At 35.8% G+C, this 22,427-nt stretch overlaps 2 protein-coding genes across 2 annotated transcripts; one reads left to right on the top strand and one right to left on the bottom strand.

Moving 5' to 3' along the window:
* Positions 1-5,323: 5,323 nt before the first annotated feature.
* LOC127087797 (protein TIC 55, chloroplastic) lies at positions 5,324-7,725 on the top strand. Its single transcript, NM_001426938.1, has 3 exons — positions 5,324-5,889; positions 6,198-6,300; positions 6,380-7,725. Exons 1-3 carry the CDS (start codon positions 5,453-5,455, stop codon positions 7,496-7,498), a joined length of 1,659 nt encoding a protein of 552 aa, NP_001413867.1. The 5' UTR covers positions 5,324-5,452; the 3' UTR covers positions 7,499-7,725.
* Positions 7,726-20,758: 13,033 nt separating this feature from the next.
* On the bottom strand, positions 20,759-22,035 carry LOC127087796 (protein PHOTOSYSTEM I ASSEMBLY 2, chloroplastic). Its single transcript, XM_051028724.1, has 3 exons — positions 21,655-22,035; positions 21,266-21,415; positions 20,759-21,150 (listed from the first exon to the last, which is right to left on the bottom strand). The coding sequence occupies exons 1-3, from the start codon at positions 21,859-21,861 to the stop codon at positions 21,076-21,078; spliced, it is 432 nt and encodes a 143-aa protein (XP_050884681.1). The 5' UTR covers positions 21,862-22,035; the 3' UTR covers positions 20,759-21,075.
* Between the last annotated feature and the right edge of the window lie 392 nt (positions 22,036-22,427).

Below are 22,427 nucleotides of genomic sequence, written 5' to 3'. Positions count from 1 at the left end.
TAGGAAAGTGTTCTTTCTTCTGTGATTATCCTGTACAAAACTGTTCATCAAAATACATGTTTTGTCATCATAAAAAAAGGGATATTGTTAGAACAAGATTTGGTTTTGCATTTATACATTGAGTTTTGATGATAACAATATTGTATTTGTGTGAGAACAATTTTGGTACCATAATGGTTTATTATTGTGTAGCTTTAACAACTAGTTCTGATTCTGAATATATGATGTGCAACTTCATCAGTTTTTGAACTATGTATTCCAAATTCGCTTCTGCGCCAGCTATTAGAAGTTCTGAAAGATGTTCAATATTGTTGCTGCAATGATCTTTCTACTTATCTGCTTATATTCACTCCTAAGAAGCTTATGAGAAGACAATATGTTGCTACTGAAATATTCTCTCAGTTCATGCTTCTGGACGTGACTGTGATCACCAAATTTCTGAAGACTGGCAAGCTTCTGAAGTTGTGTTATGTAGAAAAAGATTCTGAAGACCTCAAGCTAGACAATTTAAGTTATCAAGGTTCTGACTAAAGATTCTGAAGACTCTGAAGATTCTGAAGGTTTTGAAGATCTCAAGCCAGACTACTGACGCTGTCAAGGTTCTGACCAAAGATTCTGAAGTTTCTGAATCCAACTTTATGTTTCTTTATTTCATGCTTCATCAACTTTGATTAGAAGCCAATGAGCTCGAATATAAGATCAAAATAGGAACATGATCAAATAGTACATAGTACAAATCGAACATCTTTTCCACTACCTGGTTTTATGGGCGAGGATAGTACTATACATCACACATGTCACTGATTTTATGGGCGACCTTTCCCATCCAACAGTGGACAACTGCTCAAATGAGTTTTCCCCATTTTCCCTCCAACGGTCTTATGCTCATTCTATATAAGTAAGACTTGGAGACTTGAAGAAAAACATCGGTGACACAATATTTTGACAAGTTTATTTCTTTGTGAAAATCTATCATTCTTTTGTACACATTTTTCTTTAAGTGTTTGTTATTCATTTGTGTAAAATATGCTTGTATAGAAGCATCTTGTAACGCATAAAATATTATTCAAATTGTTTATTTGATTCCTTAAGGAGGTTATCCTTGAGAAGATAAAAAAGATTGTTCTTTGTGAGTCCTTAAGGAGACTAGGGTATAGTTGGATCCTTGAGAATACCAAGAAGGTTATTATTTGTGATTACTGTAATCTGTTGATTATAGTGGATCAAGTCCTTGTGTATAAGGAAAAATCACCTTGGCGGGTGGACTGGATTAGCTTTGAGTTTCAAGCGATCCAGGAACAAAATACTCGTGTTTTTATCTCTTTGTTATTAACTTGTTAGTGGTGTTCTTGTTTTGGAAAAAACTTTTGCTTGTAAAACTCAATTCAAACCCCCATTTCATGTATTTTTCACACCTTTAATAACTCCTAACATTTAAATTTGTGCAATTTAAATTCTTGCACATTAGCATTCATGCCCTTTATCTTCATATCATTTTATTGACCTTTTATTGCTTTATCTTGTTATCTAATCTAAAATGAGCAAAAACATGATAAAAATGGAAAATACAAAAAAGACTTAATTCATCTTCATTGAGACCTAAGCTTGGAGTATTATGGATACAGTAGACTTTGTGTATCACCCAAACTTGACATGGAGTGAGACTTAGAGGACTTGTTAGTACCCTTGCTGGACTTGGACTTTTGTGATTGACCTATGCACAACTTGGAGTTTCTGAGAACTTGTAGTCTTTCATTGCAAGATTGGCTTTCACATATGGAATTACACTAGGGAGAGATGTTGATTCCATTATCCATTTGTTAGCGTAGGATACAATGCACACACAAGGCTTTCTCTCGGGCTACCTTACAACGAGACCTTTTATTTCTCGCATTATTCAGTTGTACTTTTCATGTATCCCTCTTCCCACTTTGGTGTACTTTTTTCCTCGCTTTTCTTTGTTGTGTTGTTGCTTGTTAGCCAACCTTAGGAGCTAGGATCGTCACCATATTTTATAAATAAACCATTGGTCAAACATCAAGCGGTCTTTCTTCAATCAAAAATCAAAAAGTAATAAAATACAATTAGGATTGCGCACTCCGTGTAGTAGTGCAATTCAAATTAACCACCTTTTCAAAAAACCTAAAAACAACATCAACTCATCAAATCATATTTTTGTGCCTTAGGGCATCATTCCGAAAGCTCTTTTTCAAGGTAAATTCAACCAACAAACAATCATTTTTACCACAAACTATGGGGCTCTGATTTCTCACTTCAATAAGTGAGCATACGTAGACACGAGGGCCCAAATCCTTGGTGGGCACACTAATAAAAAATTCACTCCCACTCCGCAAATCTATAGCAAATAAGCATTGAGATAAATACACCATTCAAGCGAGAGACAATTTAGATGCTTCCCATTGAGTACAATGTATGTGAGGGGTGCTAATACCTTCCCCTTGCATAACTGACTTCTGAATCCGTTCATGGTTGTGATGACCATTCTTTTTGGGGTTTTCTCGATATTTTCCCTTTCCTTTGAAATAAATAAAATCTGATGGCGACTTTGTAATTTTCGTGTAGAGACACCAAAAACCTTTTGATAGTCCAGCATTTAACAAGAGACATCTTTCCCTTTCAGTTAGAGACCTATTCAATCTCTCTACCATACCATTTTGTTGTGGTGTCTTACGGACCGAGAAATTTCATTGAATACCATGTTTTTCATAGAACCTTTTGAATTTCAAATCAGTGTACTTTATCCCATTATCTGACTATAAATGTTAGATTGTTCTGCCTTTTTGATTCTCTACCTCTGCCTTCCACAACTTAAATTTGGTAAAGACTTCATATTTCCACTTTAAGAAATACACCATAACCTTGCGATAAAAATCATATGTGAAAGTCACAAAATACTTGAAACCACCCATGGGAACCTCTTTGGTAGGTCCGTACATGTCAGATTGCACATAGTCTAAAATTCCCTTTGTTTTATGATTTTCGGTCTTAAATTCAACACAAAATTATTTCCCAGGTATATAATATTTGTACAATTACAACTTGCAACTACGAACTCCCTTTAATAGATTTCTCTTATTAAGTTCCATCATTCACACTCACTGAGATTACCCATACACATATGCCAGAGTTTGGTTGCATCAATATCAGACTCAACTGGTGCAACATCACCTACAATAGTGTTCTCCAATAATTTGTAAATGTTACATGTAGTCCCCCTTTCTCTCATCATATTCAATGCACCCTTACTTACCTTCACAAAATCCATATCTTCATCAGACCTGTTGGAGAAACCATTTTCCAGGAGAGTGCATACGAAAATCAAGTTCTTCCTCAATTATGGAACATATCTAACTTTGCCCAATGATCGCACGTCACCATTATCCATGACAATTTCAGTTTGTCCCATTCTAGTGATAGTATATGTTTTATCATCACCTAAATAAACAAATCCAAAATTATCCGACCTCAATATAGTGAACCATTCCTGATGCAACGTCATATGGTAAGAACAACCATAGTCAGGAATCCATGCATTTATGCACTTGTTGGATAAAACACACAGTAAACCTGCTTCATTGCCAGAATCATCAATTTAAACCACCTTTGCAGAACTTGATAACCCCTGTTTTCTGTTTGGACAGTCCGTCTCCTAGTGCCCAATCTGTTTGCAACTATAACACTAAGTTGTTTTACGATTCTTGGATTTTTAACTCTTATTTCTAGAACCTCCATTACACTTGTTTCGCCTACGATCTTGATCCCCTTTCACATACAGACTGTCACTTTGAGTTCATTCATTTACATTTTGTCTTCTTTGACAATGAGATAAAATTGTTGCAGTAATCACATCAAGACTGATAACGTATTTTCCGTAGGTTAGAGTAGTCACCAAGTGGTCATAAGAACCTAGTAACGAGCCGAGCAAGATAATTACCTTATATTCGTCATCAATATTCACTCCAAACTTCACCAGATTGATGATTATGTTGTTGAACATATTTCCATATTGTTACAACTCAGATCCTTCATGCATCTTCAGATTGTATAGTAGTTGGTTCACTAATAATTTATTCATCGACATCTTTGACATATACTGAATCTCCAATTTGTCCCAAACCTCCTTCGAGGTCGTCAGTCCAGAATATGATACATGACCTAGTTCGAAGCACATGAGCGAATCAATCTTACAACGTTCTCCTTCATCTTTTCCCAATTGGTATCCTCCACGTCATTTGGTTTCGTCTCACGTAGCCCCTTTTGTAAACTTTGATGAGCCAACATATCATTAACCCTCCTTTGCCATAATCTGAAATTACTCGTTCCGTCCAACCTTGTTACTTCGAACCTCGTACTAAAGTTAACCGGCATCTGATACCAATTGTTAGAACAACAATCAATATAGAAGATTAAAGATAAACAAAAGTAAATGACAATGAACATAAACAATCTTTGTTAACGCAGTTTGATCAATGATGTCTACCTTTACGACGATACAATAACTATTGTTATCTTTATTTATGTCTTAGGAATTAGAATTTATATGTTACAACTTATATATATATATATATATATATATATATATATATATATATATATATATATTCAGTTTATCAAAATTAAAATCCGAATTACCCTCGACAAAAAGTTATATTTATCTATAATTATTTCAACAATATTCATAATAATCTCTATAATATAATCCATACTTCAAAATAATGGTGACAAAACGAAACTGTCATATTGGTATGTTTTTACCAGCACTTTATTTAGGGCGGTTCAAAATTTTAAGCCTGCATCCTTTAACGTGTCTGACTTACATCATTCAATTTTTGCGGATTTTTGCGGACTTGTGCTTTTTCATACTACAATTTTATAAATTTTAAGCTAAAAAAATTCAATATCCACGGATCCGTTTCACCTTCACTTTCATACAAGACAAATTAAAATTTTAAATCCACACTCTCAAATATATTCATTTACCCCTATTTTTTAGAGACTTTTAGATGACGTCTTTAAACGGAGCAACCATGTCTCGTTGCCACCTCTTCTCAAGAATTCATAATTCAAAAATAAAAGATAGACCCTCCTAGCCAAATAAGGAATTGGATCAGGTAACTTTATTACGGGAGAGTTGCCGTAACTTTAGTACAAATAATGATGTTTTTGCCGGGAAAAAATATAGTATACAGTAACAAATTATAGAAAAATGAAAAAAAATGCAAAATAAAAGAGACAAAGAGACAAAGGTACGGTGACTTTGCCGCGTTAAAGTTACCGAAACCTTACCCGTGTCATAATTTCATTTTTAAGGTAAAATCATGAATAATATGTGGCTACGAATGGTACACGAGTTTTGCAACCACACACCCACCTGAAAGTCTCTCTTTTGATTCTACTTTCTTTTCCTCTACCAGTTTCTAGTGCTACCTTCATGGCGTTGGCGTCGGCGAATTCATTTCTTCTCCCCACAAAAACCCATCTTGCTTTGCATGTTTCACCTCCACCATCCAAAAAAACACTCCTCCTTTGTACTAACCCATCTTCCAAATTCAATCTCAACAAAGCCTTGTCATCAAGAAGAAGGAAGCAAGCATGGTGTGTCGCCGCAGCTGCAGATGTCAAAGATGCAACTTTACTTGATGGAGAAGAAGATCAGAAAGTTCTAGTGGGACCTTCCAGTGAGCAAGAACGCAAGGGTGAGAGAGAGGTTGCAGATTATGATTGGACAGAAGAATGGTACCCTTTGTACCTCACTAAGAATGTACCACATGATGCACCATTGGGTCTCAAAGTATATGATAAGAACATTGTGCTGTTTAGAGATGGTAATGATCAGTTTCAATGCTATGAAGATCGATGTCCTCACAGGTTGGTTATAGTTTCTCTCACTTCTAATGTTTGGTTTCATTGTTTTATAACATTATTTGAAGTCAAACTCAAGGAACATAAACTAATTCAATGTGATTGTCTGATAATGAGATTTATATTAATGTGTTTCGGAATAGGATATTGGTTTTCGTAGGTTATTATGTTAGTTATCTTTCTGCAATAGATTTTTACAATACTTATACATAGGAAAGAGACTAGGATGTTTAGTACCTCAATTAATGTATATGAAATTCTGATTTTTTTTTGTTCCTTAATGCTTGTCTGGTCTGGACTCTTGTATGATTCAGGCTCGCAAAACTATCTGAAGGTCAGTTGATTGATGGAAGGCTTGAATGCCTATATCATGGATGGCAATTCGAAGGAGAGGGAAAATGTGTGAAGATACCTCAGGTAGTTTTATGTTGCTTCTAAGCTAATTGCTATGTAGTCACATGATGGTAATAAGTAATTGTTTTCTTTGATTCAATAGCTTCCAGCTGATGCCAAAATTCCCAAGTCAGCTTGTGTTAAAACATACGAGGTAAGGGACTCGCAAGGTGTTCTTTGGGTATGGATGTCTCGAAAGACACCTCCAAATGTAAGTAAAATACCTTGGTTTGAGAACTTTGCGAGGCCAGGGTTTCAAGATATTTCAACAACTCATGAACTCCCGTATGATCATTCTATTCTGCTGGAAAACTTGATGGATCCTGCTCATGTTCCAATCTCGCACGATAGAACGGATTGGTCTGCAAAAAGAGAAGACGCGCAGGCACTAGGTTTTGAGGTGACTGAACGAACTGATAGAGGTTTTGCAGGTTGGTGGGGACGAGAGAAAGATGGTTCCAAGCCTAACTTCTTGCGGTTTGAGGCTCCTTGTGTTCTACAAAATAACCGGGAAATCGTTGATAAAAATGGTGAAATAAACCACTTTAGTGGTTTGTTCCTTTGTAGACCAACAGGGCAAGGGAAATCCATGTTGATAGTGAGGTTTGGAGCAACAAAAAGATCTCCATTAATAAAACTGTTTCCGGAATGGTACTTCCATCAGAATGCAAGCAAGGTTTTTGAACAAGACATGGGATTCTTATCATCCCAAAATGAAATTCTTTTGAAAGAGAAGGTTCCAACAAAGGAACTATACCTGAATTTAAAATCATCAGACACATGGGTTGCCGAGTACCGAAAGTGGATGGATAAAGTGGGACACGGCATGCCATATCATTTCGGCCACAGCACTATTTCCTTGCCTGAAGAGCCTGCTGTGGTTGAACATGCACCTGCTGGACTTGTTGCAGGACTATCAGCTTCCTCGCCTGCAAAGGGAGGCATCGGAACAATGCATGCTCCTAATTTAGCAAATAGATACTTCAGACATGTTATACATTGCAAAGGGTGTAGTACCGCCATCAAAGCTTTTCAAATTTGGAAAAACGTCCTATCGGGTGTGGTTGTTGCATTAGCTGCATTGGCAATTCTGGTATCTGGGAGACAATGGAAAGTCCTTCTATTGGCATCTGCATCCCTGTGCTCTGTTGGAGTATATGCTTGTTCAACAGCTATTGCAATGAATACAACAAATTTTATTAGGGTACATAGGAGATTGTGAGCAACAAGTTGTAAAGAAAACCTTTCCAATGGAACACTTAGAGTATGTATAATGGTTTGATGGCATGTGACGTTTTATCCATCTGTGTTATTTACACTTGTACAAGTTATTATACAAAGAAAAATACAGCAACTTAATCAGTGTATGCTGAAAAAACAAAGTGAGTGCTGCATCAGGCAGACAGATGCTGCATGAGGTGTATGTCGACCATTTCAGCAGTATTATTTCATCTAGGATGTAGGAGGCTCTTCCAACCACTTTGCACGAAAGTCTGTTCCTTGACAACTTGAGCAGCACATTGATCCCTGGAGATTGAAAAACAACAAACTAATAATAGAATGAGTCTCTCTTGCAAATTGTACTATGCTTGAATTCAGGTTAAATCATTCCTCATGAATGTTCCTTTTCAATGCAAACAATACAACTAGTGATGAAACCAACCTAGGCCAAAGTGATGAATTAAAATCGCCCATGAAGATAAGCCACAAAATATCCTTAAGAAAGTAACATTAGAAACATTGAAAATCGACAAGGAAAATAACAACTATTAATCATTATAACAACAAAGTTTAATTATCAGAGCAACCAACTTCTCCCCCAGAACTTCTTTCTCCACATCCAGTTACTCTTGGGGAATCTTCAGACCAGGACATTGAGGTTGACAGAATCTTCGAGCTCCTTCTGCAACTCCACCAAACAATCTTCATAAGCCTTCGCTTCTATGGAGCGGTCGTCCTTCTTCTGCACGGAAGTCTCCACCTTCGTCACCTTAGTCGAGGAAGAAGTAAGGGTTTCTCAGACATTAGCTAACTCTTTTTCCGCCTTAGTTCGGGATTCCTCCGCCTTAGTTAGAGAAGACCGAAATTTCCCGAGAGTCTTCTCATTTTCTAACAACAACCCCTCTAAGAGAGTGGCCTTAGCAGCAAGTTCGGAGGACAATATGCTTCTCTATGTCCTTTAGTAGAGCGACAAGTTGCTCCTAAAGTTTGTTTCGCTCTAAGAGGACAAAGTCGTATTGATTTTTTTTGGAGCTCTTTCTCCTTCCTCAAATTTCCCGATGCCAAAACATCCTCCCGACTAGGGGCCTCAATGGCCATCAAGGTGGCACCCTCTTGCATCTAACAAGTTATTTCACCATCAATTCCTTCTTAGTGGTGTCAGACAAGTTCCAAACATAAACGTAGTTCCATTTAGGGAAACAAGATTGTACTTCCTTGACAGTACGAGAGTCATTGTTCATGAAGAATTGATGTGTGGAGTAAGCAAGAGGCCTACTCTGATTACCGCCCATGATCACTTTCTCAACAGAAGATTGTGTCGACTTGTATTTTTTAGCAAGATGTTCCTCGTGGTCCACATCTCTGCTCCTGTCCCTCTTGGCAGAATCATCACCGAGGGTAATTGATTGATCCACAATCTTTTCACCCTATCGATCGTGGAATTTCTTGTTGCGACCCTCTAACACAATTCAGTTTGACTTGTACTCTCACCCGACTTAGGTCGCCTATGTCTTTTGAGTTTTAAAGCATTGCTTCTCTCAAGAGTAACCCCCTACGTCGCCTCAACAATAATCAGAGTATGATTCGGTGGGGGAGGCAAATGAGTATTCTTTGTCGCCAATGCCTTCTTCCTCTTCATAACATCATGAACTAGTCTCATGTTATCTCTAAGACAAAGTAAAAACAACGATCATGTCAAATATTAAAAGAACATAAAAGAAGAATTAAAAGATGACTTCCTCCTTTCACCAAAAAAGATTTTTCCTCTCCCATGCATCGACCACCTCTACCATCAATCGCATGTCGATATACCACATATTGTGTTGTGTAGGCGACACATATGAAAGGCCGACCATGTCTTCATAACCAAGACTCTCCCAGAGAGCAACTAATTCTTCCTTCAACAACCCTTTCTCCAAGGTTAGAGCATATGAAGAAAATGAATACTTGTTCGGGACTCTAATGAAGATGTCTCGAGTCAAGTATTTTTGAAATCTATCTCCATATCTGGCCGGATCCAAACTAGGGGGAAAGAAGGGGAATAGTTGTCTTTGGAAGAGCACAAAAGCTAGAGTGAGCTTCTTGACTCTAGGAGATGACTAGGAAATAATGATCTTTGAAAATTTTCAACTATCAATATAAACATCAAACACTTTATTCTGCTAAGGATATGAGAGCAACCCATATCCTTGCTCCAATAAAGAAGAAGTACGTGTTACACTAAATAAGTTGAAGAATAACTTTAAGACCGACACTCCACTTTGGGATTCACACCAATATTAAAACACATTTACGAAGTTTCGACTCACCAAATATAGTTGAGAAGGGGAAACTCTCAGGTGATTCAATATCCTCACTTTATAAAATCATTGAGGGGGAACTTAAACCACAATTCATAAAATAGAAACTCATGAAAAGGCACGGGGCATCCACTAAAGGAACTACAAAATCTCTTGTCGGGTGCAATGTGAGAAACCAACCAATCAGAAGACGATTCTAGGTCCCAATGGGCATTCTCTAATCTTTGGGCATCTCCAAACATAAAAATTGTCCTTACAACATCTACATCCACCCAATAATACTTAATGGTGTCAGCAGATACCTCGAGACCTTATTAGTCCTTTCGAACCATCTTCTCCTCATTGTCAACCAAAAGAAAATGCCCATTATTAGTTCTAGAATGCCCATAGAAGTCAAGATGCTCCCTAGCTTCCTTGTTGTTGGGTTTCTGCCCATTCAAAGATATAAATGGTTTGATGTAGGAATGAGCCCCCAGATCATCATTGTAAGCCTCAACAGACTTTGGATTTTTCATATGTAATTCACAAGAGGAAAGGCCAAAACCAACTTCCCTAGTGATGGGATGAACCAAGTTCCCCCATCCACCTTCTTCTGAAAGAGCATTTTTATTTTCACCAAACTGAGGATTCATGACTTTACCACCTGTTTCGATGAAACCCCCCATAAAATAAAAACTATTACTAAGAATTATGAAATTTTTAGGGGGAATGAATAATTGTCAAAGGAACAACATTCAAACTTTTAGGTCTACAACTCTTGTTTGAGATGAGACTTCGTTTCTCTCGTTACAACTAGGTATATCTATAAAGTTTGAAGAAACATCTCCTAAATTGATAATTGTTAAGAAGAAAGGGCAATAAACAACAACATTAAACAAGAGAGATATAAATGGTACTCGTAAAAACTTGAGATATAAAGATAAAGCAATGATGAAAGGATCGCCTAGAAACGCGGGAGAATAAAATGGGTTGCAAAATCTGGAAAGAAAAACTAGCAAACAAACAAGATTAGATATCGTCGGAGCTCAATAAAGGAGGTTCAAAGCAGGTAGAAAAGGGAATGGGACAATTTAAGCAAAAGAGAGGAAATATAACCCGAAAGTAGAAACAACCTTTATATAAGGGAGCAAGGTAGGAAGATTTACAATCCATAACAAAAGGAGAGTAGGCATACGAAAATCAAATGATGACTTTAACGCATTATTACAATAGAACTCAAGTGCACTTGAACACTCTAAGTGACAGAATTACACTCTATCGTAGGAACTAAAGGCCACATGTACGCACGATCATGCAAAATGTTTCAAAGACAAGATTGGAATTTAATATGCTTATTGTAACACCACAACTTTAATTTTTTTTTATATATTAATTTATATTGATTTATTTAAGTGTTATATGTGCTTTATTGGAATCTTTTATAATTAATTATAACTAGTTAATAAATAGAAAATTAGAGAGAAATGAGTGTTTCGGGTAAAGAGCTAAGTGTGTGTTGAGATTTGAAAATAATATAATTATTAATTATTTGAGACAATTCAGTTTATTAGAATAACTAAATAATTATTTAATTAGAGTGTTATTTATTTAACTAAATTGAAATTTTAGAAAATAGAGTTTAGTGAGGGTGTGAAGGGAAATTGGGGGTGAAGTAAGTAAATGAGAATTTTGGGTAAATAAATAGATCCTATGATGTGAAGTTATGTTAGATCGTCAAATTGAGAAATTGAAAAAAGAGACAGAAGGCTATAACAATCCTAGGAAGGAAGAGAGCGGTAGATCCCAAGAACAAGAGAGTTCAACGATCAAGCAACTTCGAGGTAATTGGAGAGAAACTATTTACATATGGGTGTTTAGTCAGTCGAATAGTGAGGGATTCTAACCCTCTTATCTTTTCCTTATCAATTTTGTATATGTGTTGTGTGTTTGTGGCTAAGGAGTTTGCCTTGAACCCTTCCGCCTTGTTTGTGTTTATGCTCTATATTTGTGGACAAAGGGTTTGGACAAAAACCTTTTTGATTGATTCTTGAGAAATATTATATTATTTTACTTTATTCCTTGTAGATGCCTATTACTTGTATAAGGAGAATTTTAAATAAATGTGTATGTTTCTCTTTGGTGCCCTTTCTGCCTTTATGGTGTTGATTGATGAGTCGTGGTAACGCATTAAGGCGGAAATATAAAATTGTAATAGTTGTAATCTATTGTGTATGTTTTTGGGGCGATTAGAACTAAAATATGCGAGTTTTGAATCTGATAAATAGGGAGAAAAACACACAAAAAAATCGCATGTAGACATATAAGGGGATTTGTCGTCTTATTTCATGCATAACTTGAGTTTCGTAAGTCTATTTGAGGTGTTGTCGGTTGCGTTAGAAATCTAATACAATAATATTTATTTTTAAGTGGGGAAATTGATTCTAGAAGTACTACAACAGTAGAAACTCACTTATTTTTATACCAGAGGCGTAGTCAGTTTCAGTCATGCGTTAGTCATCATGTTTCACGCATAACATGGGTTTCGTAAGTTCATTTTTGGTGTAGTAAGTTGCATTAGAAAGAGAGTCTAATGATATTTCAAACTAGAGAGATTCATAATTTTATCATAAGTATGTAAATTTTGGTGCTATTTTGAAGTCGGACATTCTATTTTAGAGTTTCAATTGTGTGATTGATCGATTTGAATCAAGAAGGTTGAGTTTTGAGTAGTTGGTGATTTCAATGACCTTCATTACCTTTTTTTTATGAGTTTAAGAGTCCTATTTTATTTGATTAGTTATTTTAGAATTGTCGTAGTTGCTTTTTATTTGTTTAGAGTTGGAGATCAGAATATAGGATACACTTGAGTTGAGTTTGAAGCCTTTTGATATTATAAGGCTTCTTTTTTAGTAATATTTTTATTTGTTTAAGATTGTCGAGTCAAAAGATTTCAATTGAGTTTTTGATTAATTTATATTAATATTATTTAGTTGAGTTGAGATTTGAGTAATTGGACTCTTTAGAGTTGTTTTGATAAGGCTAGAGTTGCCTTGAATATTTGTTGTCTTACCCAGTTAGTGGTCATACATAAGTAATAATGTGAATTACTCTGTTGGTGAGTAGTATTTAGATAATATGTTAATATTTTGTATTGTTGATGAGTATGTGTGAATATGATATGTTTATATAATTGAGTTATAATTGTATAACATATTTTCAAGTTGTGTAGTTCAGAGGGAACTATTGTGTTGGCATTGAATTGGCAAATTATGGTTCAGAGAGAACCTTGTCCAGAGAGGACATTTTGTTCAGAGAGAAAATAAGTATGATATGTGGATGTCATTTCTTTGATTTTCGAGTTGAATTGTTGCTTACATATTTTGAGAATTATTGTTGACTCTCATGTATTTATGTATATCGGAGATAGGTGGGACTTTGGTCTGACGAGGTCCATTGCTCAGAGAAAGCCAATGACGAGGTCCATTTCTCAGAAAGAGCCAATGATGAGGTCCAATTCTTAGAGAGAGACAGTGACAGTCTCATTGTTCAGAGAGGAATTGGAGACATGGATAATTCCATAAAATAACTCGGACATCCAAACTTTTGGTACCACATGCATTTTTTGAAAAGGAGTACATTGCATTAATACATTTGCGTTGTGATTCATTATTGTCATTTGTGTATGATTGTATAATGTCTATGTATGTTATCCTTGCTGACTAATAGACCAATAACTTCTGTAAAGTTATTGTCACCCATTTTATGTTGTTGTGTGACTTGTTATTCTTATGTTGCAGATACATATAACAGTCATTCGTTGTGAGTTGGAGAATGATGCATATTGCCTTCTTCTTTATTACATTTTTGAGTTTTGATTAGTTTTGCGGTGTCGTTCTGATATGTAACACTGGGACGTGATTTTTTATTAGTGTTTTATTTTTTTTTAAGATTATGAGGTTGTCTCCCTCATGCTTGAGTGTTGAACTATATGTTTGTATTTATTCAGTTGAACCTGTTTGAGATTATCTGTTGTGTATTTTTGAAAAAGTTTTGAGAAATATGTTTGTGTTAAAGAGATTTGTGATGTAAGACCCTGAATCCCAAAACGCGAAATAAAGCGAATATACAACAACTATACATATAGGACGTCACTCAAAACATAACATAAGCATGCTCCGTAACACGCATTATTGAAAATATGCATTAAATAAAACATTTACCATCACATGTTCGCCTTTACATAGGCTCGTCGCAATAAAATAGTCAATTTTAAAATAGTTCAACAACCAAGTGTGTCTAATAACATCAACATAGTTACGAAAAATGCATTCAACATAAGCATCATAAACCAATAGAAAATAGAAAAATAAATGTTCATCCTCCCAGTGTTACAGATCAGAGCAAAGAAATCTAAAACATCGCATTAAAATGAAAATAAAGAAGAACAACCTCAACGTCATTCTTCAGCTTTTAAGTAGTTACTCATTTGTACTCGAAGAAGGAGAATAGAGCCACACAAATAACAAAGGGGTGAGAATATGCTCATAATATATAATGGTGCAAAAGTATTCAAGGGTGGCCTAAACGATATCAACAATTATTCAACATAATTCAATCACATACATCATCAAAGCATTCTTAATCACCAATATCAACTTAATCATTAACTACATGTGCAAATAATGAATGCAAATGTACTCAACACATTGACTCAATAATGCATGCAGTACCATTATGGATAACACAAGTTCATCTATCTTCTGAATCCCCACCATAGGACCAGAGCACACCAATCATTACCATCACCATAGGTAACTCTTCACTAATTCTCATATGGAACCGGCTACTCGCTCCTGAATTCATACCATCGGACCAGAGCATGCCAAAATTAGTTAATATCACCATAAGAAACGTTTCACTAATCCCTCATTGGAATTATCTACTCACTTCTGAATCCACACCATCAGACCAAAGCACATCAAATTTGGACCGAAGCTCGTACACCATGATGCATGATTTTCAACAACATGCAATACCCCAGAATTATCACCATGAAATTACCACAATTATGCACACCAACAATACATGATTAATCACCATATAATCATGAATTTCATACACAATACTAATCATATTTATACACGTCACTCAATCATGTTAAATCATCTCAATATTGATTCATCATTAAGCATCTACAATACTTCAGACAATTATACATACATTCATACATTTAACAATACATTCACACATAATTCAAACATGTCAATTCATATCACAAGGAACTACCATAATATAGATTTGTGCGTTAGCTTTCCAACACTTAAAATGACACCTCAATTGGGCTTACGAAACTAAAGTTATGTCATTTTTAGTTTTACTTCAAAAAAATATCATGTCACCTACAATAATTGATTACAAATACGTGCTAATCGATTACCAACCTCAAAAGACTAAAAAAACTTAATTTTTAAGCTGGTAATCGATAACCACAGAACCCATGACGAAAATACTCAGTTTCTGCCACCTAAATCTCTTCCAAAAGCCCATCCAAACATGCCCTCACATATTATAACAACTTATTTCGAAAATCTAATATTATACACCAATTATCTACTATTACCACATCATATACACCAAATAACATGAAATTTCACTCATTTAACCATGAATTCACATACTTTATTCATCAAATTCATCACCCACATATGAACACCCAAACAAATAAACATCATGAACATGAACACATGAATCCTATAGTAAAAAAGTGCACGAAAATCAAATAGTACATCATATCATTCATGCTATTTCAGAATATCATTCTTGTTCATCAATCATCCATCAAAAATGAAAAAAGTAAGGAAACTCTATTGGGATTGAGGACTTCCCTCTACCCAATCATGCATTTTACACCATATTAAGAGTAAATCCCCCTCTTATCTTACGTTTTCCAATAGCAAGTCTCTTCTCTAATAGTTTTATTTTTCTCTGCTAGCTCTAGGATTCTCTTTTCATCTCTTTCTCAAGTTCTCTAAGAATTGAATGAACTCTAACTCTCCATCACCTTTTAGAATATATATATACCTAGGATTTTCTACACGATTCTTTTTAACTATCTCATTAGCCCTCAACACTTTCAATTCAAACTATCATACCAAACTCTCATTATTCTATTATTAAACTCATACTAATAATAAATTAAATTTTCCACCCAATCTCCTATTTTATCATCATATAATTATTATCCTATGATTTAAATTAAATAGAATTATTCTAAATCCCGATAAACTATATAAATCCACATTTATTCCAATAACTCATATTAATCAATAATCACATAATTTTACATATAATAAAACATGAATAATTCACTTAGCATCATAAAATAAAATAAATAAAAAATTTGGGTGTTACAACTCTTTTCCACTTAAAGAATTTTTTCTCCTGAAAATTACCTTAAAAAATAACTCTGGATGAGACTCTCTCATCCAACTCTTCAGCTCCCACATCACGCTTCCACCTGCTGGTCCTCCCCCACACTACCACCACCAAGACATTCTTTTTACCACACAACTGCTTCACTTCCCGATCCTTTATCTGCATGGGTGATGCCTCAACAGTCAATTCTCTCTCACTTGCATATCATCCACTTGGATCACAGGAGACGGACCCAGAATGTATCTCCTCAATTGAGACACATGAAAAACATCATGAAGAATATCAAGTGGCGGTGGCAAGGCAATTCGGTAGGCTATATCTCATATCATCTACAAGACCTGGTATGGACCAACAAAACGTGTCTTAAGCTTTTGAGACTCCAAAGCTCGACCAACACCAGTTACCAGAGTAACTCGCAAGAACACATGATCTCCCTCTTGGAATTCAAGTGCTTTCCTCCTCTTATTATGGTAAAACTTCTGACGACTCTGTGAAGCTTTCATCTTCTATTGGATCATCTTGATATTCTCATATGTTTGTTGCATAATCTCATGTCCAATCACCACACTTTCGCCTGACTCATACCAACACAGAGGTGTCATACACCTCCTACCATATAACGCCTCAAAGGGGGTCATTCCAATGCTCGAATGAAATTATTATTGTAAGTGAACTCAATCAACGACAAGTAGTTATCCCAAGCACCTCCTTGTTCTATCACACAAACCCTCAACAGATCCTCCAAGGATTGAATAGTTCTCTCTGTGTGACCGTCTGTCTGTGGATGATAAGCCGAACTCAACTTTAACTTCATACCCAACACTTCTTGCAAACTCTGCCAAAAGCTCGACATGAACCTCAAATCTCTATCTGATATAATGCTCGATGAAATACCATGCAAGTTGACAACCTTCTCAATATACAACTCAACCAACTTGTGCAAAGGATAATTGATCTTAATCGGCATGAAACAACCGATTTAGTCAGTCTATCAACAACAACCCAAATAGAATCATATCCTTTCATCGTTTTCGACAAACTTGTCACGAAATCCATGGAAATGTTATTCCACTTCCGCTCAGGAATACTCAACAGTTGCATCAAACCCAATGACTTCTGATGTTTAATTTTCGACTTATGGAAAGTCAAACAAGCATAAACAAACTCAGCTAGTTCCTTCTTCATTCCTGGTCACCAAAATATTTTCTTCAAGTCTTGATACACCTTAGTGGCATTGGGATGAATACTCAAACCACTCCTATGACCTTCCTCAATAATACTCTTCTTAAGTTCTCGTACATCCGGTACACAAACTCCGTCTTTGAACATTATCACATCATTCTCATTAATTATGAAGTCGTCTCCCTTACCTTGATCGATCAACACTAGCTGGTAAACTATTCCCACATCGATCTTCTGACCTTCTCTGATCTCTTCAAGGATACCACTAGTCAGCTTCAACATACCCAACTTCACACTGATATGAGTCTCTTCACCCACCAAACTCAGATATCTGAATTTCTCAATCAATTCCAATTCTCGAACCATCATCATCAACATATACAATGACTTCCTACTCGATGCATCCGCTACCACATTGGCTTTACTCAGATGATAACTCAAGCCAAAATCGTAATCCTTCAAAAATTCGAGTCATCTCATTTGCCTCATATTCAACTCCTTCTGATCTAAGATATACTTCAAACTCTTGTGATCATTGAACACCTCAAACCTAGAGCCCAACAGATAATGTCTTCAAATCTTTAACACGAATACCACTGGTGCAAACTCGAGATCATGCATAGGATAATTCCTTTCATGAACTCCCAATTGTCTAGAAGCATAAGCCATAACCTAACCAAGTGATCTCAGTAACAACCACCTCTAACCTCTGACGTGTGTTATCCCACCAATTCTCGAATTACTCGAACAACATGTGAGTACCGAACAATACCTTTTATTCCTTAGTACATGCCATCAATAGAAAAATCTTCTCAATCTCTTTCGGTCATGCATAAGCACCCTCTGGGCCATACATGCCCTTGAGCATTGGTGAATTATTCCTCTGAAAATTCCCATTTTCACGGAACTCGTCACCAACCTGATTATGTTGTCCATGCATCGCCTGAGCCACTGACTCCAAAGCATCATCAATTGCATGACCGTTTCTTCCAGCCATTATGGACACCGTCAAACAAACATTAGAAGAAACAACACATCGATAGTGTACACATACATGTCGCATACTATGGAATATTTATCATGTCAAAACCTGACCAGATGAACCAACTTGCTCTGATACCACTATGTTACAACCCATTTCCCAACTCGATAATTAAATAATAAAACATGTATAAACCATAAATATTCACCATACAGGATGTTACTCACAACCATTAAAACATTTAGAACCACATAATAAAGAAAGACAACTCGTTTGTTAAGCAGCAGAATTAAAAAAAACACTTGGCATACAATCCTTAACAACATAATTAGTTTAAAAAGATGATTCATCGCAAAAAAGAACCAAACAGAAAGATACACAACATAAATAAATATAAGACATCCAGATCCCGTCGTGTCATATCAGAGCGACTCCAACTATAGACTCTAAAGACAAGCAACTAAAGAGGCATAACATTGTCCTTAACCTTAAACTCCTACTCATGTATCTGATTATTTGTACTCCTAAAAAGCACATACGCAACAACGCAAAAAGGATAAGAATACATTCAAATAATAAACAGTGCATAAACATTCAAGGTAGATTTATATATCCACATAATCACTCACATTATCAGAAAACACATCAATATCATGTATTCACATTTCACCCACGCCACAACTATTCAATCACAATCATGCGATATAGTGAAACAATGACTCGACTCATGCTCGTCACGGTCCCTACTCTGAACCAGACTCACAACTCAACTCTACATGCATGCGGTATCGACTTAACATTTGGTTCTTCATACGTACCGGATCTCAATCTCTACGAACCCCGAGCCCCCACTCAAGGCTTGAGACAAGTCACTAGTCCCCATTCTGAACTAGCGAACATGCCCTTTTCACAACAATGACACATATGATGAATGTCTCACATAAAGCAGTACAACCTCACTCTGACTATACTTAATTACTCAACACAACAAATGCAATACAACCCCTCTTTGACTGCAACCAATATATATTTTCACTGCATCAATAATGACTCATATCTCAAATCACACGCCTCAATAACACAAATCAACATCACATCATATTTTCACTTTTATCACACATACTCACAATTACAAATAATCACAATTTATGCATAATACCACTTGATTAATCATATAATTTAATTAATTAACTCATACTTATCAAAATATACCAAACAAAAACCAATCTTTGGCCGTCCGACAAAATCACCCTCAAAACTCAACTCAGCAAACCATAACACGCATTCTGACTCGACGACGGGTAACCCGTCACCAGGATGACGTCTGTCATCCTTCCCATCACTCAACACGTCACACTATGACGACCTGACACGACTACGCTCGCCTGGAGACCATGACGGTCTCCCCATCAGATGTCTGAAATCCATCAGCGCTTAACAGCGCATGACGCCTAGGGCATCATACGGGTGACGCCCGTCACCCTGCTAAGAGAAGCAAAAATTCTTCTACAATGGAAGAACCTCAAAAACTCTTCTAAGCTCTCTCTAAACACTCCCAAAGAGTGCATAAACATTACCCACACGATTCTCACATAAAAACATGTTAATTCATATCAATCTAACATATATTTCCCTTGATTAATTCACAAAAACTAGAATTCATTCATGCTTTGAAATAAATTTCATGTCAAAATCATGTTTATGAACAAATAGCATATGAGACCATGAACACAAAAACAGTACACGAAATTGTAAGCACTTCATAGCATAAAAACAAAGTTTCAATCAATTGTTCATCATACAACACAAATCAACGAAGAGGATATTTCAGCAAATGCATGCTCCAAATTTACCAAAGGAGGCATTGGAACAATGCATGCTCCAAATTCAGCAAATAGATATTTCAGACATGTAATACATTGTGAAGAATGTAGTACTGCTGTCAAAGCTTTTCAAATTTGGAAAAAAGTCCTATCGGCTGTGGTTGTTGCCTTAGCTGCATTGGCAATTCTGATTATCTGAGACAATGGAAAGTCCTTCTATTGGCATCTGCATCCCTGTGCTCTGTTGGAGTATATGCGTGTTCAACAGCTATTGCAATGAATACAACAAACTTTATTAGGATACATAGGAGATTGTGAGCAACTTACAGTTTGTATTATGGTTGGATGACATCTGGTGTTTTATCCATCTATGTTATTTAGGCCAAACAGGGAATAGAAGAAAAACTTTTTAAAGATGTTTTCAGGTGAGGAAGTCAAGGTCTGCCAGTATTTTTTTTTAAGCAAAGAATAGAGTACTTTACTGTATTTTGGCCGCAAAGAGGTCAAGAAAAAATAATACATTGACAATGTTAGATCGATAAAACAAATAAAAAACATCATTACTGCAAAGAATTACATTATACATAAAACAATATAATTTTTTAACTACATCCTAACTGAACTGTTCCTTGCAAAATCAAACAACTTTCATACATTGTGTTCTTACAGGAAGCTTGGCATTTACATGTTTGAAACTGAAACCTACAGCAGTGGTTTCAAGGATACTCTGTTTCATTTGGTATAACAATTACACTTGTACGTGTTATTATACAGAGAAAAATACAACAACATAATAAGCCTTGGCTGAAAAAACAAAAGTGAGTGCTGCACCAGTCAGACAGATCCAATCCTCCCAACTTAAAACATATGTCCACATCTAGGATGTAGGAGGCTCTTCCAACCACTTTGCACGAAAGCCTGTTCCTTGACAATTTGAGCAGCACATTGATCCCTAAAGAGTGAATGACAACAAATTAACAACAGAATAAGTCTCTTGCAAACTGTTCTATGCTGAAAGTGCACTAATTAACACTACAAGTTAGTGTACTCATTCCTCATAAATGTACCTTTCCAGTGCAAATAATACAACTAGTGTTTCTGGATGGAACTTCGCAAAGCATGTGGTCACCAAGAACCAAAAAACCAGTACCTCCACACCATTTGCATTCAATATGCCCTTTTGAGTTGCAAGACGAACACACAACTGGTCTTGGTTGCTGCAAGGATCAAGAACCAACAGATAAATATCAAAATGTATCTAATTTTACAGCTAAAGCTAATTTACCCTGTTAAGCACATAACTATAGGTATAGAACATGAGTAATAAAGCTATAAATTTCAAATTTTTATCCTATCTCGCTTCATTCGTTTGTCCCAAATTTCAAAATAGGAACAAAATAGCACACAATTACAATTTCGTGATGATAAAATTGGTATTGGAGATTGGATTAGGAACCTGAGAGATTAACCAGGCTTGCTCCATGCGTTTAGTAAAATCTGAGGAGGAAGAGGAAGAGTCAACCATGGAAACCCTAACACAGAGACGAGAAATTCGGTTGTTGACGAAACTTGCATTGCCGCCAACGAGCGATGAAATTCGAGTCGTTGATTTAGGAATGAGCGCAGAGGCACAACAAGAAGATGCACACGCAGACCCAGCCATGAAGATTCAAGCTTCAATTATCAGCGATGTTGTGAACGGTGGTTGTTTCCGTCAAAGACGATTTCCCGGCAAAAGATATTGACAAGAACTCACGGTTTTTGCTTGGCCCACTGCTTCTCTTCCCACGTTTGCAAAAAGTAGTGGTTTTTATCAGGTAGAAACATGTCATTCTTATTATTTGGATCTCTAATTTACTTTGTATATATTAAATAAATATGAATAAAAATTATATAATTGTGTTTAAAATTTTTTAATTATAAAATATATTTAAAATGGTAATTGTTGTGTAATTAAAATAAATATTTGTTAATATTTAATTAAGTATTTTGAAATTGTAATAAATAAAAATAGATTTTTTTTAAATAACCATATTTTTTAATATAATTTTTAAAATAACCAATATTTCAAAAAAAATATCGGAATAAGCATAATTCAAAACAGATGCGCCAGATCAACTGGCGCATCCATTTAAAAGCAAGAGGAGGCGTCAGTGGTGTTGGTGCATGCTTTCAAAGCATTGCATGGAGGCGCCAGCAACCATGACGCCTATGCATGTGCCTTGGTGT

The sequence above is a fragment of the Lathyrus oleraceus genome, chromosome 5 (assembly GCF_024323335.1).
Source record: "Lathyrus oleraceus cultivar Zhongwan6 chromosome 5, CAAS_Psat_ZW6_1.0, whole genome shotgun sequence".
NCBI lineage: Eukaryota > Viridiplantae > Streptophyta > Magnoliopsida > Fabales > Fabaceae > Lathyrus > Lathyrus oleraceus.
The sequence above is the reverse complement of the archived record's forward strand: the minus strand, read 5'-3'. Positions and strand labels throughout refer to the sequence as shown.